The following is a 16289-nucleotide window of genomic DNA, read 5'->3' as shown; positions in this document are numbered from 1 at the left end:
ACACTAAACTTCCCCTTATTTATTTAATTAACAAATTCGACCAAAACTTTTATGACGTGCTACTTTTCCATTTTTTACTTTCTCGTATATACGAAGTATAGAGAAAGTATTGTAATCGTGCAAAAAAAAAATCGAGATTTTTACAGATCTCGACGTTTTACACCTCACTGATACGGAAAAACATAATTTTGCAATCTTCTCCGTATGTCTGTGTGTGCGTGTGTGTGTGTGTGTGTCTGTGTGTCAGTGTGTAAACACGATAACTTGAGTACCGTTACAGCTAGGTTGATGAAATTTCATATATAAGTATTTTATCAAAATCGTAGATCCGTATCAACTGAAGTGGTACTTTTCCTACTTTGAATTTTTCAAAAGCCTATAACTTGAGTACTATTTCAGATAGATAAATGAAATTTCACATGTAAGTAAAAGAACTAATTCTCTACCTTCTGTTAAATTTTGAGTAATTTCCGTTGACTGGAAGTAGTACTTTACGCTACTTCCGATTTCTCAAAAAACTAATGTAAATTTTTTAATAAGTACTAATAATATTGCGCACTATTATGCGCTTTTTTATTTGGCGTTCACTTGGTGTGCAATTAATTTGTCTACGAGATTTTATTCTATTTTAAGTATTTAAAATGGATTAAAAATCATGTCTATAGCCCGAGTTCCCATCCCCTGTTATTTTATAAAAGAATATTCGAGAAAGTTTAGGGGAGATCACTCCCGGTTTATTTTACGTTGATGTTAGGTTTTGCCATATGTTGCTATGTGTTTGTAAAAAGCTTACATAATACTATTCCAGTATTTTATTTATAGTATTTTAATAAAACCAAAGGTGTTATTGTTTACAAAGAGCGGGAAATGAAATACAAAGTGGTTTTCTGTATACTGATTTGACTAGCATACGTATTATATTCGTGTAACGCACCTTGCTATCTAGGAATGGCACGTGATGTGTAAAGTATAGAATCAACTAAAAGTAGAGGTGTTTTGGGTGTTGTTTTGTGCATTGATGTTGACATATTTAAACATGAAAAAAAAACATTTGGATTCAGCTAATATTTAAAGTTAGATATTGCTTAAACGGCTTGAGCAAAGACTAGCCGGTAACGAATAGTTTAAATGTTTAAATATATATATATATATATATATATATATATATATATATATATATATATATATATATATATATATATATGTATATATATATATATATATATATATATATATATATATATATATATATATATATATATATATATATATATATATATATATGTATATATATATATATATATATATATATATATATATATATATATATATAATAATATATATATATATATATATATATATATATATATATATATATATATATATATATATATATATATATATATATATATATATATATAAAGAAAATGTTACTTACGAAAGTAGTAAATGCCTACTAAGTTTTTAAAAATCAGCTGCCCTTGCCAACTACCAGATTCAAAACTAGCTTACATATAATAAATATATGCAACACCTGTGCACTTATTTAAATAAAACGATGCAGTTAATCTTCATTGACGTTTTGTAAGCTTGCTGTTGTAACTACACGTTTGGAAGTGTGTCCTATTATGTAGGATGTAAAGATGTTTTTGATAACTCTATAGTAGGTCCTAGATAGCGGGAGCAGAGTCGGGTCCTTTTGAAAGAACTTCATTTATAAAATAAAGAATCAATAATATAGGGAGCACAAATATGTATTGTATGTAATAATAAGTTTATAAAGTGACGTTACGTTTGTTTAGTTAAACATATAATATTGTTCAGAAATTAATCAGACATTTGCTTGATGATATAAATAATTAACAAAAACCATTCACTGGGATCTAATTTAAATAATAAACATATTTCTTTTTGTCTAATTGAACGTAGTATTTCAAAAGAAGAAGGAATAAATTAAATCCAGTCTAGTAAAGCATAATTTGTCATTAGTAATAGAGTCAAACATGGGTTACTGACTCCAGTTTCTTAAAACCTATTCGCTAAAAATCTATCTATATACTACTAAAACTCAAGTTTATTTACAAGTTTGTATATTTGTGTTTGTTTGTTTGTTTTGTTTCAGGAGAGAATCTGCACTATGTGTAGAGCCGTAAAATACCTATTTATGTAGAGAAAAATGCTCTTTTTTACTAACTGTTAATTACAAATTCATTTACAGACGTTGATTAGTTTATTAATATATATACACCACTTTAATTATAAAAGTTCAGTACAATGACTTTACTTATAGTAACGTCACATGATACATTTTTTACAAGAATTATGGCGTCTTCCATGCAAGATCATGTTGCTCATTCAAAAGTTTAACGCATTATAAAGCTAAATTGTCTGTCGGCTATAGTTTAAACGATACTTCCGTTTGCTATTTTTATTAGGTTCCAACACTATTATCAATTTTCAACAGTTCTTCTAATTTGAGTATACAATACATTTCTCAAGATCTACAAATAAGCTGTCGGAGGAAGGAAAAGATCTAAAATCTAGAATCTAGGTCAAACCAAAATTAATTAGTTAAAATAAAAACCATAATAAAATCACAATAAATTATTGAGTTCCAAACTACGGCCCGCGGGCCGGATGCGGCCCGCGAAGTCCTCTCATCCGGCCCGCGGAGATCTTTTTGTCCAAGGAAAAATCGTTTGTTGGTGATGGCTGAGGAACTTTGCCCAAAAAAATCAAAGACATGCCTGGAAGAAACTGGCCCCCGAACTAAAAGTTGAAAGTTAATGCGGCCCTCGGACTGAAAAGTTTGGAGACCCCTGCTTTAAGGGATTAAAGCTGTATTACTAAAACGAACAACATGGCAAGGTAGACTGAATCTATAAGTTACATGTCTGAGGCAAGTAAAAATAGATAAAAAATAAATTCTCATACACACGCAAACACACACACACACACACACTAAAATAGATGAAAATAAATTCACACGCACACACACACTCATGAACAGCCACCAGGTATTTATGAACTATAAATATAAAATGTAATCATATATATATATATGTATATATATATATATATATATATATATATATATATATATATATATATATATATATATATATATATATATATATATATATATATATAATTAGAAAAAAATGTTTGTTCTGTAGACCAATTTAATTCGTTATTACAAAACAAAGTTGTATCAGTAATGAAAACGTTGTCTCTATCTGCACGTGAATATAGACGAGTCACGCTTGACACCACGAATGTCTTTCATTATAGATTGCGACAACGTCAGTCCAAAGATAAACACACCAACAATGAGAAAGGCGATGGCTATTCCCTTCATTACGTGAACTGTCTTGGGCTGTTTCTCTCCTGTTTCAATTCTATTCTGCATAGTCTTCAACAAACATAAACCTAAGAGAAAGACAAATATATCCTGTACAATTAATATATCTGTTTTGAGATTTCAAATTATTTAAATATGCATAAACTAGAAACTGTAACGTTACACTTTTTTTTTAATAATATGGAACTTTTTAAAATTAATAATAATTCCGTTAATTTACTTACCTGGAAATACGAAAATAAATACTGCCAGAAAAGCACCGATGATCTCTATGGCAACGCCTATATTAGGAATGAAGATGGACAGTAGCAGGGTCAAGGTGAACCACACCAATGTGGTTATTATGCGTCTCGTCTTTTCTCTGTGTAAAATTTCTTCTGGGGTCATTTTCCAGAACATTCCCCACACTGTGTCGAATGCGGACCTTGAGATATTATGTGTATCGAGTAAGGTTAGTGACTCGATTACTTTACTCTAAGACTTCTGGACTTACATTTATAACACAGGACTTTAAAATTTAATATTTAAGACTATGAAGTGTCTGTCTAGATTTATAGTAGTTATCTTTTAATTAAATACCAGCTTTAAAACAAAACAGATCTGCAGTTGAAGTTATAATTTATTGTGAATTATTTTATATTAAAAAGAAAATAATATTATTTATATTTCCCAACTTTTCTTAGATTATTTCTATAGTGAGGTAAAAGCTAACGTATCTTTTTGTGTTTAGTTTTACAGTTAAGAAGTTTTAAATGCTGGATTTATTTCTATAATATTTATTGTACTATTTCTTCATGCTTTTTTATGGTCCCTAAAAAAAAAACACAATATTTACATCCACAAAATTATCGCTCTCGATTATCATTAAAACAACTTAGACCTACACATTCTTTGATAGCGTCCCAACTTTCAGAAACATAAACCACATACTTACTTTCCCAGAAAACAAAATATAGGATATGTGGTGTATGTCTTCACTGCAACAAGAACTACAGCCACCATAATCTCGGCTGTTGGGTTAAACGACAGCAGTATGTCATGTGTGACTAAGTCACCAAACTGTCGATAATATAATTTTTTACAAATTTACGCTATTAGAGTGTTGTTGTTCAAATATCGTTCTACTTCTATTATCGCATTGCTTTGCAATATTCATTCATTATAATTATCAAGAAGATGGTAATGATGGTGGAGGAAATCTGAGTTTCCGACCGCAGTAGACCTGTGATTTTGAACTATTCTACTATACTTTTGTTGAGTGGGATTAGGATTGTTGCTCATTGGTTTCTATAAGTTTAATTAGATTATCATCTATGTTAAGTAATTCTTACAAAATAATAAAAAAGGGACTACTAATCTTATGCATGTGACAAACTACATAGATTAACTAATGAAATTATACCAATAGTAAAGGGGACATCATGGCAGGTATAGAAAGCTTCCCCTTTCAGATCTAACGGTCCATAAGGATGGTGAAGTAGAGTTCACATATTTCATGATCTAGGATTATGAGAAGTCCAGCCACCTTTACTTTCCTTTACCTGAGTCAAGTATCCGTGGAATCCATACATTGTATTAGCTATTTATCTTTTGGGTTTTTTCTTCTTGTTCTTCATTGTAATGTTTGACGAGATTTCCTTCAACATAATTAAGTATTGCCAGTCAACCTGTTATGCGCCATATAGGCCGTTGTCTTAGATTTCAGCCAGCTTTTCTGTTTGGATTTACTTCCAACTAAGAAAAAACTTCAAGCCAGCAGTTGTTTGATTTTGGAAGTTTCGTCTGCTAGATAGGTTGATTGCCCCAGTTATCGAGCCTCATCTGTACGGGGCCGACCTCTTTATTTTATATTTAATTTATTGCTTGTCTTTAAAAATGCATTTAAAAGCTGTCGCTATAAAAAAAAATTATTATAATAAATATATTATTGGTCATTTTAAAAATATATGCTAAAGAACAATAATGTGTAGGCTACTAACCTGAAGATATCCAAGAGATGCTATGCCTGTGTAAGTTATAATACACAATATCATGGCAAGTGTTACTGTTTTAGAGAACTCTCTCATGTTACGCTTGGCCATACAGGAGTAAATGGGGACGATACAGACATGACACTAGATCAAATCAAGATAAAGTTATAGTAAATTCAGATTTTACAAATACATGGAAGGACAATCAGTTTCATGGAAACTTGACATTACACAAGTAGGATACACTCACCTCATAAGAAAAACAAATTTCTGGGACGACAAGAAATACATCGACCCATGACTTTGGTCTGAAAGTTAAAAAGTCTTGTGCATAAAGTAAAAGGAACATTAGCTTTATTTATATTATCCGCTATTTATAGCGAATCTAAAATATGTGGGTTAATGGGTTTCGCATTTTTAAAGAAATAAATAATCCAATAATTTACATTACTTTTGTGTTTAAAATTTAAACTTTTGTTTGCAATAAAATCAACCTACCGAGTGGCAATAATTCCTTGATTATCATGAGGTAGAAAATATTTGACGGTCACAAGTGCCACTACATACAGGATACCTATAACGCCAATAATGCTGAGAAGAAAGTAAAGTATTGATCTTTATCGATATCAAAACAACTATAGTGATTTATCACATGTAATATTTTTCTTCTGCAAGTGGGGACACAACTTTAATTTCAATATTTCTAAAGTATACTTCTATTTTCTACTAATGATGTGTTAAGGGTGAAGAGGTAATTTGCCTTTGATCATATTTAAAAAAATGAAACGAACTAAATTTCCCTACATCTGAGTAATCGTGCGCTCTACATCTACTTGACCACGACGTTCCATATAAAACATTCCGTTAAATTAAATAAATGTAAATGTATTAATGTGTAGTCAAATAGTAGAGCTCAAGACAGCTAACTCAAATTTCGGATCCCGTACACGAGTCTCTAAGACGTCTTGTAGTACTCCCAGATCAAATAGGTACCTGACTCATCTTAGGAAAATATTGACGGCTTGGAGAAGTACAATATCCCCTCACTTGCTGAAGTCATTAAAACAGATAAACTCTACTTCATCTGTCCTAAATGATGAGGGTGAATGGTATTAATAAATATAAATAAATGTAAACACCACCGTTAACTTTAAAATGTAAACTATAATTGCAATAAATTATGCTACACGTACCTGGCATATCTCAAAAAGTCAATTCTTTTAGGAAAACATAACGGAAGTATGAAGGCTATAGATGTGACTGTTATAATAAAAGCTCTTGACATGTAGAATGGACTGGAGTTACAATAGTGATTGTATGAAACATTCAGGAAAACTGAAAAACGTATGGGATAGTTAATGTATAGGTTTAGGTCAACTTCAATGTGTAGGTTTAGGCGTAGGTGTAGGTGTAGGTGTAGGTGTAGGTGTGGGTGTGGGTGTGGGTGTGGGTGTGGGTGTGGGTGTGGGTGTGGGTGTGGGTGTGGGTGTGGGTGTAGGTGTAGGTGTAGGTGTAGGTGTAGGTGTAGGTGTAGGTGTAGGTGTGGGTGTAGGTGTAGGTGTAGGTGTAGGTGTAGGTGTAGGTGTAGGTGTAGGTGTAGGTGTAGGTGTAGGTGTAGGTGTAGGTGTAGGTGTAGGTGTAGGTGTAGGTGTAGGTGTAGGTGTAGGTGTAGGTGTAGGTGTAGGTGTAGGTGTAGGTGTAGGTGTAGGTGTAGGTGTAGGTGTAGGTGTAAGAGTAGGTGTAGGTGTAGGTGTAGGTGTAGGTGTAGGTGTAGGTGTAGGTGTAGGTATAATATGTATTAAATGGGGTTAATTACGCAAGGGTTTAATATAAAGATGTTACTTATACAGTGTTTTGAATCTGATTGTTTTTTTAAATTCTAATACTTTTGTGATTTCGAGAAATGTCAAGTAAAGGGTACTTTATTTTGTCTAAAATTACGTAAATAGTTCGTATTTCTGATTTAATCGTAGCTATAATGATTGCTCTTTTGTTTTAAAAACAACCAATTTATTTCAACGCACACGTGTTTGAGTTTACATTTGACTTAAAACATCAATATATATTACCTATACAGTTAGTATAATATAAAATGTGCTACAAAAATATGGACTCACTTATTTCCCATTGATCACTAATTATAATTAGAAAAGTTATGCAAATGCAGAAACTGGAGATGGCTATACTGATTGCACAAGCCAGCTGGGCTTTAGGGCCACAGATGGAGAGAACCACGTCTTGGTAGGTGTTGCTTCCCTTGATGTCAGAACAGTAACAGATGATGTAGATCGCTACAACAACAAAAAACACCAAAACCTGTAAATAGATAGCAATAAAATGGTTTTAGATAAAAGTAAGTAGTATTTAAACTCTTTTTTTTTTGCGAGTAAAGATGATTTTCTATCTGATATAGGTTTACACAAAATGTAAAATTTGTAAGATATGTTTAAACTATATGCGTGATCTTGCACCATAATCCATTAACTGGCTTTACTAGAACTCTGAACTACTTCATATCTGTTTAATATATGTTCCTAATTACTATACTGTCTGTTAGATAAATGACTCTAAACCCAAAAACTGCTTACTGACCCCATTATTGACTGTAAGATCTAGATTCGTAAACTGTACGATATAGGATCCTATACTTCTTTCTATCTCTACGTTCTAGGACACCATACTCAATTTTATGTGTAAGATTTGATACCATAAAGACAGTTGTTTTTTTTTTATTAAGCCCCTAAACACTTTACTGTCCGTAAGATTAAGATCTAGGACACAACTCATTACTATCTGTAAAACTAGGACACATAACTCCTTACTGTCATTAAGATCTAGGACCCATAACTCTATACTGTCAGTAAGATCTAGGACCCATAACTCTATACTGTCAGTAAGATCTAGGACCCATAACTCCTTACTGTCATTAAGATCTAGGACCCATAACTCCTTACTCTCTGTAAGATCTAGGACCCATAATTCCTTACTGTCTGTAAGATCTAGGACACATAAGTCCTTACTGTCATTAAGATCTAGGACCCATAACTCCTTACTGTCCGGAAGATCTAGGACCCATAACTCCTTACTCTCTGTAAGATCTAGGACCCATAACTCCTTACTCTCTGTAAGAACTAGGACACATAACTCCTTACTGTCTGTAAGAACTAGGACACATAACTCCTTACTGTCTGTAAGAACTAGGACACATAACCCATTCTTGTCTGTACATTCAATGATAATTAACCCCTTACTGTTTCTTAAAATTATGACCTTTAACTCCTTACTGTTTGTACGATGACTGCCGTAAAGATTCCACCAGCTTGATGATACGCCATGGGAAAGTTTAAAATCCCAGCTCCCAATGTGGTGTTGACAACAAGAAACGCCGAAACAAACCAGCCAGAACCTGGCCATAAAAAAAAATATGTCAGAACATTGAAGTATTTAGGTTAAAATTTTATTTTATACAAGTTTATTTTAATTCACTCTGTCTGTTCTTTACAGGTTTATGCAATATTTTGTAACTCAAATTCAACCAACTTCTAATGCAATAATTTCGTTTCAACTTTCCAGCTACTTTATGTGTTATTTATAAATGTGTTAACAGATACGATGGTTAGTTCCAAGTTATCGTGTCAAGATTATTGTTCGATATTTATTGTTGAAATTGAACTAACAGCAATGTAAATTATAATTCATTAGTTTATGAAAACATCATTAACAAAAACAAAATATTAAACGAAAATAATATTATTTAATTAATTAAATACATGTTTGTTTTCACCATGCACAAGCTAAATTATCATTTCAAAATACACTACAAGTAAATTGTCTGATTTATTAGCTGTATTTATTATGCTTATTAACCTTGCTATTAAATTATCATTTAAAATACACTACGAGTGATTATATTAAGTAGCTGTACTATGCTTATCATCCTTGCGATTAAAGTATAATTTAAAATACGCTACGAGTATGTTGTCTGATTGTTCAGCTGTTGCTACTGTATAATAGAGCTGGTAAGTAGGTCACCAACCAGTTCTACGGCTCAATAAAACCTGCATGAGCCATAGAACTGGTTGGTGACCTACTTACCAGCCCTATTATCATCCTTACCTTTTTTCTTGGCTGTACTTTCTGCTGACGAGCTACATACTGCTAGAGGCTTTAGCGCATTCAGCTCATTGTCTAAGTACTTAGTGGTACAGTGGTCCACTTCATTAGACATGCTGGACTTGGGTGAAATAATCATACTACTTGGTAAAGGTAAAACAAATTTTTACTAAGCTCGTTGTGTTAGTATTAATTTTTTTCTTTAAAGTATAAAAAGACGTAAAGAATCCACTATTGTCCAGATAAAGTAAAGTTCAAATGATTCTTATTCTTGACCTCGCATATGAAGGGAAATTGTGGTCAGCACTTTGCCCAGACGCCTTTACTCTTCCTAACATTAGTTAGGTACTCATCAGAGCTAGTTGGGCTCAGGTAAATTCTACCTGAACCCGGATTCGAACACGAGACTTTGAATTAGCAGTCTAGCGCTCTTGAAACTTAGACCAAGCCGTCCCTTTTGTGTTAGTATTACTGGCACATCATTTATAAATAATATTATTTCGAATTTATGTCCAGATATAATCAATCTGCAAGGCATCAATTGACTGTTGAATCTTCTCTAAGAGATGTGTTTGGTAAACAAAACAAAAACACTAACATGCTTAAGCTAGGGACGGCGTAACCTAGCTAGAGCGCTATTGTTCGAAACCGGGTTCAAATACCTGATTCCATCTAGCTCTAAGAGTACATAAATCACGTTAGGGAAACCAAGGCTATAGTGTGAACCAAATCATTCGAGGTTTCTAAAAATAAAGAACTCTACTTCACCTGCCCAATGATGTTTGAATAAAACCGGGAAAATATGATTCTCTTTTGCCTGCCAACGCCGTTCTGATTCATGGCTTTAAATTCATTTTTATACTCCTCATTTGAGAAAATACCTTTTTCAAGACCAATTCATAACCATAATAACAAGAAACAATTTCTAAGTTACAACAAAATAAGGGAAATCAACGTACATGGTTCAAAGACAGTAATTCCGTCCCACTACGCTGGCCACCTAATTTTAATGAAACAAAACATATTCAAAATTTAAAATCGCTCAAGATTCAACACTGTTTAAGTGCAGGTTAAACCCCAAAATTGAAAATTATGTTTTAGGAATTTTTCGAGTGGTAAGGAATTTGTAACTAACATAGAATCTGGAAAAAATGCAAAAAAAAATTACTAAACAGTTATGGTTTTCTGAAAATATTTTCCAAAAAGTTTTTATTTTTAGGGTAAAATAGCTCGAAATTAGCTCAATCGCCACCACATACCGTTTTATTTTATAAAATTTGGTTTCAAAAATATAGATATTGTTTTAATTGATCGTTACAAGCAGTGTTTATTAAAATCTTTGCAAAATTTCTGCTAAATATCTCAAGAAGTTTTTCATTGAACTGTGACTTAACTGGTACGATTTTGTTAAAAAGTAACATTTTGAGAAAAAAGCTAAATAGTGAAAAATATACTATATGTGGAAGACATAGGAAAAAAATCGAAACATATAGAGAAACAATCATTTTTAAAACCTCCCAGTTACATAAATTGCATCTGGAGCCTCTTACTCAGCAGTAAGAACATTTATCCAGGTTTTTTAAATTTTTATTTTGCCATATGTGGCTGAATTTAGGTGAATTACGTCCTTAATCTAATTAATTAAAAACACATTTTTCAAAAAATATTAGCAATACGTAATTAGGCAAAATAATTATACAAAAAAATCATAATTAAAATATAGTTTCAGAAACAAAAGATTTTAAATATACATTTTTTCTGACTTTAATATATATTTTGGTGGCGTTTAACACGTTGAAATAACACATACCTACCTGTCAACATTTAAAAGTGTGCATGTATTCCAAATTGTGTCAAGCTCGACTGCACCACAACAGTTTGAATTTTTGGAAACTAGCATAAAAAAAAAGCTCGTTTCAAATTACCAATGCAAAAGTATTGGCAGCAGATGTCGCTTGTGGATAATTGAAATATCGTTGACCGGAGACAGTTTGCAATATATATATATATATATATATATATATATATATATATATATATATATATATATATATATATATATATATATATATATATATATATATATATATATATATATTTCTTTTATTGTAGCTGAATGGTCTGTCTGCCTCTTGGTATGACGGTACTTTTGGTCCATGTCGCATGCATTAAATAATGTTAAACAAACACGAACCAGCTATATTTTTACCCACTCTTAAAAGACAGCCAGAATAATAAAACTCAAATCTCAACGTTGAATATTTTCCAGCGCGTCATACAATACACGTTTTAAAATGGAATTAAAATCGAAAAATGTATCGTTTACGTATTAGTAAGTTAGTTACGTACCGTTTCAAACTCAAGTCTTTTGGGTTCGCAGTCGTATGCTCTATCAGTTAGACGACCACGCTTTTACCTTTATGTAAAGCTAGTGAAAAACTTCTCAACGAATGGTTACGATAAAGCATTAAAAGAGAAAAAATTTGCAGAATAAAGTTGATGAGGGTCATGCCCCTACACTAGAGTCTTTTGTATTCCTCGTTTTGAATTTTAATATTGGAGTTAATTACCTTTTATATAACAATGTGTCACGTGTCAACATATTGTGTTGACGCCCACCTCAGGACTTTTTTTTCTTTCTAGACTTGCTTACAAAGCATTTGTCCATTCGAGAATAAACTACAAGGCAGCAGCTGTTTGATTTTGTAGTTTTCTCTCCTAGATGTGTTTCTGTCCCCCGGCTAGACGTGCTTCATCTGTCTGAGGATCGAACACATGCACTAACCCACCCGACCACGCCGTCCCCACCCCCGCCCACATGTAATAACCTTGTAGCGTGTCAGCAGAGGTGTCAAAAGGACTTTAGATGTTGCTAGACGATAGTTTAAAAAACGATTCTGACATTTTATATAATTTTTTATCAGAAATGTATTCAAGGAATTTATTCTTAACAACATTAACATAATCAATAAGTCTGAAGGCGTCGTGAATATCTTATAGGGCTTGTAAGTAGGTCACCGACATTTCGTTCTCGTACATGCCAGCTAGTAGTTTTTAAAACCAAATGTGGATATTTTTATAAAATCTGTAAACAAAAACATATATTAACAGAAATGTTACTTCCTATAATCCTGTGTTGTTTAAATTCCGAAACTATAATACAGATATACTACAAGATGTATGCTAGCTTGAATAAAATATAACTTACCTTAAATTGTGATTTTGTTTCAAAGAAACATAAAGTTTGTTTTAATTTTTTCGAACACGTTATTCTAATCTTAATAGCCTTAGCCTTAAGATACTTAATCTGAATCGATTATCATTTTAAAAAAATGTTTTTTGGTATTCGTGGTATTTTGAAATTGATCTAGCTAGACCAAAGAAACAAATAGGCGGCACTAATCCGATAGAGACTTACAAACCCGATCGTAACGTTTTAAACAGCACCTAATAACCACGATCAATTAGATAGTGACATTTAAACTAATCACAACATTAAATAGCCTTCTATTTTAACAGATGAAAGTTCAAATGTTCATGTTCCTTACCTTTTTCGAGTGGCAAAGCCAGTTTATAAAAACACACTGACCCATGACCTGGGTGGCATTGAAAATGACACATTCAGCACCATTAAAAACATTATATAATAATGAATATTATTTTACTACTCATCATCACAAAAAGCACATGGTGGCCTACTTAGAAGTCACGACCCAAGACCTTATACATGTAAGGAGTGTAACATCTGTTTACTTTAAATTATCTCAATTTGTCTGACTGCTAAATGGGTCAAGTGTTTGTTGCCTGTGAACATATTTTTATTTAAATATACAAAAAGTTAGTGATCGCTGCCCTGTACATTTATTCAAGATATTAACTTTTTTGTAATGGGGGACTTGCCAATAAACGAACGTTTTTACTAGACGTCAGAATAAAAAATAAAATGTTTTTATCATGCAATACTAAAAGTTAATGATCGCTGCCTTGAAATTTTATTCAAGATATCAATACATTTATTAGTTGGACTTAGGGTTAGGGTTAGGGTAGACAGCATGGTCAGAAACTAGTTCGATGTTGATTCAAGCTTCGATAAACAGATCCTTGTCTAGATGGTTCGAGTTCGGATCTAGGTTCGGACTTGTGACAGTAGGACGTCACATAGTCCTCCTTGCTTTGATGGGTATGTGACTCACGTTAGGGAAAGTAAAGTTTGTAGGGTATAGTGCAGACGACACCATTTCTTCAAATGCCGAGGTTAAGAAACATGAACTCTACTTCATCTGCTCAATGAATCTTTAGGTATCGAGTAGAATCATTACTGTTTAATTTAAAACAGATGTTAAGAAAACTTGCTTGTGTGAAATAACTGTCTGATGTCGATTCGATGGAACTATAAACAGATTTTATATATTTTTAAAGTTGTTGGGAAATCTAGTGAAATAAACTAACCATGCTTGGTTGAAGATGTATATATATATATATATATATATATATATATATATATATATATATATATATATATATATATATCCTCTGATCACTAAAAAGTTGATACAGAACTACAAATTAGACAGATTAGATATAATACTTATATATGAATTTTCATCAAATTAGCTCTAACGGTACTCAAGTTATCGTGTTCACAGACACACACACACATACATACACACACACACACATACATACGGACAAACGTGCAAAACTATGTTTCTTCCAACCTAGGGAGGTGTAAAACGTCGAGATTTGTGAAGATCTCAATTATTTTTTTTTGCACGATTACAATATTTCCTATATACTCTATATACGAGAAAGTAAAAAAGATGCATTTAAAAACACGGACATTAACACAAGGACGTAGAATATGAACGTAGAATCTTACATCGGGAAGGTCTGACAACTTAGCCCGTGTCACATTTTCATTTAGTTGAACGTTTTTTGACAAACATTTTTTTCTGGCATCTCGCCGCACTTCCAATAACACGTTACACGCAGCGTCGTGTTACACGTGTTACATGCACCATTAGGTTACACACACCATCGTGTTACACGTGTTACATGCACCATTAGGTTACACACACCATCGTGTTACACGTGTTACATGCACCATCGTGCTACACGCAAAATTACGTTACACGCACCTTCGTGTGCATTGAAATCGGGTATTCCCGTAAAGCGCCATCCTAGTTAGCAGAATGTCGCGCAGTACTTGAAACGTAATGCTATCACCACCAAAACACGGAGAACTAGATGTTTACTACCGGACACATAGTTGTATGAAATATTTTACCCTGAAGAAATCATTAATTAATTGATAAAAGAAAGACTTAATCACAATGAGCTGTGAGCTTCAAGCTCATCCACAGTGGAATCATTAATTAATTGATAAAAAAAGACTTAATCATAATGAGCTGTGTGCTTCAAGCTCATCCACAGTGGGAGCAGCTCCCACATTTGTGTTTAGTCAAAGTCTTGCAATGTTTACCCTTGGAGAGCAGAGTAGCAGCAGTTCAGGTGGAGTTCAAACCCTAACTAGATCTAGATCTACGTAAAACTATCTTTATTCTTAGTCTTTCTCTCTCCCTCCCCTCCCTCTCTCCCTCCCCTCTTTCTCTCCCTCCCCTCTCTGTACCTCCCCTCTTTCTCTCCCTCCCCTCTTTCTCTCCCTCTCCTCTCTCTCCCTCCCCTCTCTCCCTCCTCTCTCTTGTATCCGATCATGATCAGTTCAACTAATGGAGGCAAGTGAGTTGACGAGAATCCTTCCATCATGTTGTTGACATGGAATAAAAACGTGCTTTTTCGATTTAGACCGTAAAAATAAAAAATAAAAACTTAAGCCTAAAATTAATTTAGAAATTTTATATTTTTAGAATAAATGCTTTAAAAGTTGCAAATCCAGAAAACTTGAAAATAAATTGTTGAGTTTAAGGCTACATTTCTATTTATTTTCATCAAGTTATAATAGGATGTTTCACTTTCGTAAGACACATATTGATTGGCTGCACAGGAACTCCGTGATCGATAATTATTTGTTTACAAAAGTTTTTAGATGCAGTTTTTAAATTAAAATGCAAATTTAAACCCCATGACCTAGTTTTTCTCTTTTTAGCTTACAATGTGTACAATAAAATTTATGGCAGCCTATCGAATAGCAGGTTTACACGTGAAAACCAAATTGTTTTTGCTTTTTTTTTTTATTTTATTTGGTTACCGACAATATTAAAAACATCAATTACATCCAAACTTTAGTAAAGTCCGAAAAAAAACCAGACAGACATGATTTTATAACCATATTAAATGAAACTACGCCATGCATGATTTTTAAATTAATCAATGGGAATCTCGAATACTTTCTCGCTCGCGTCCATTACCCTGGCAGGCCGGAAGAGGATGTAGGATCGTGTTTTACTCACACACATGTAAACCTTTGTTTAACGACGGTTATATTCCGGAATGCTGTTTAAAAAACACTAATATAATGGCAGTCTATCACACAGTTTCGGAATCCACATTAATTTACTTTATTTGGCGCCATCTTTTGTTATTAAATCAGAACGTTTAAAATTTTAATAGATTGATTTTAATTGCATGTTATATACTGCTTTACTAATCATTTTATATTGCTAATTATTTTAAAGTGTTTCTGCTAAATATTTTTGCTACTAAACATTGTTCTAGGCATTTTTGCTATTTTCGTAATCATTTTACTAGTCCTAGCAGCTAGCTAGATCTAGATCTAACTTTAATAATTGTCGTAAATCCTCTGCAAGTAAAAAAAAAATCAAGCATATTACTACATTTACTTTATTATTTATATATAGGCTATATATTTAGATCTAAAAATAGTT

At 32.5% G+C, this 16289-nt stretch overlaps 1 protein-coding gene across 1 annotated transcript; it reads right to left on the bottom strand.

Annotated features, from left to right (window-relative positions):
• Positions 1-3232: 3232 nt before the first annotated feature.
• On the bottom strand, positions 3233-9559 carry LOC131942458 (sodium-coupled neutral amino acid transporter 7-like). The gene is made up of 10 exons (XM_059302358.1): positions 9427-9559; positions 8616-8737; positions 7449-7647; positions 6525-6666; positions 5830-5922; positions 5582-5639; positions 5341-5475; positions 4296-4420; positions 3586-3785; positions 3233-3429 (listed from the first exon to the last, which is right to left on the bottom strand). Exons 1-10 carry the CDS (start codon positions 9557-9559, stop codon positions 3233-3235), a joined length of 1404 nt encoding a protein of 467 aa, XP_059158341.1.
• Positions 9560-16289: the final 6730 nt, after the last annotated feature.

Source organism: Physella acuta, unplaced genomic scaffold (assembly GCF_028476545.2).
Source record: "Physella acuta isolate Inbredline_101_S28 unplaced genomic scaffold, ASM2847654v3 ptg000406l, whole genome shotgun sequence".
Lineage (NCBI taxonomy): Eukaryota > Metazoa > Mollusca > Gastropoda > Physidae > Physella > Physella acuta.
This window is presented reverse-complemented; position numbering and strand designations above follow the sequence as displayed.

Bases quoted from the DNA above. Each gene is read 5' to 3' on its own strand.
- LOC131942458 (XM_059302358.1), bottom strand. From the start codon at position 9,559: ATGTCTAATGAAGTGGACCACTGTACCACTAAGTACTTAGACAATGAG. The intron at 5,476-5,581 runs GTGAGTGTATCC...GATTTGATCTAG, and splicing joins AAATTTGTTTTTCTTATGAG to TGTCATGTCTGTATCGTCCC. The intron at 3,430-3,585 runs GTAAGTAAATTA...TCTTTCTCTTAG, and splicing joins ATTTATTTTCGTATTTCCAG to GTTTATGTTTGTTGAAGACT.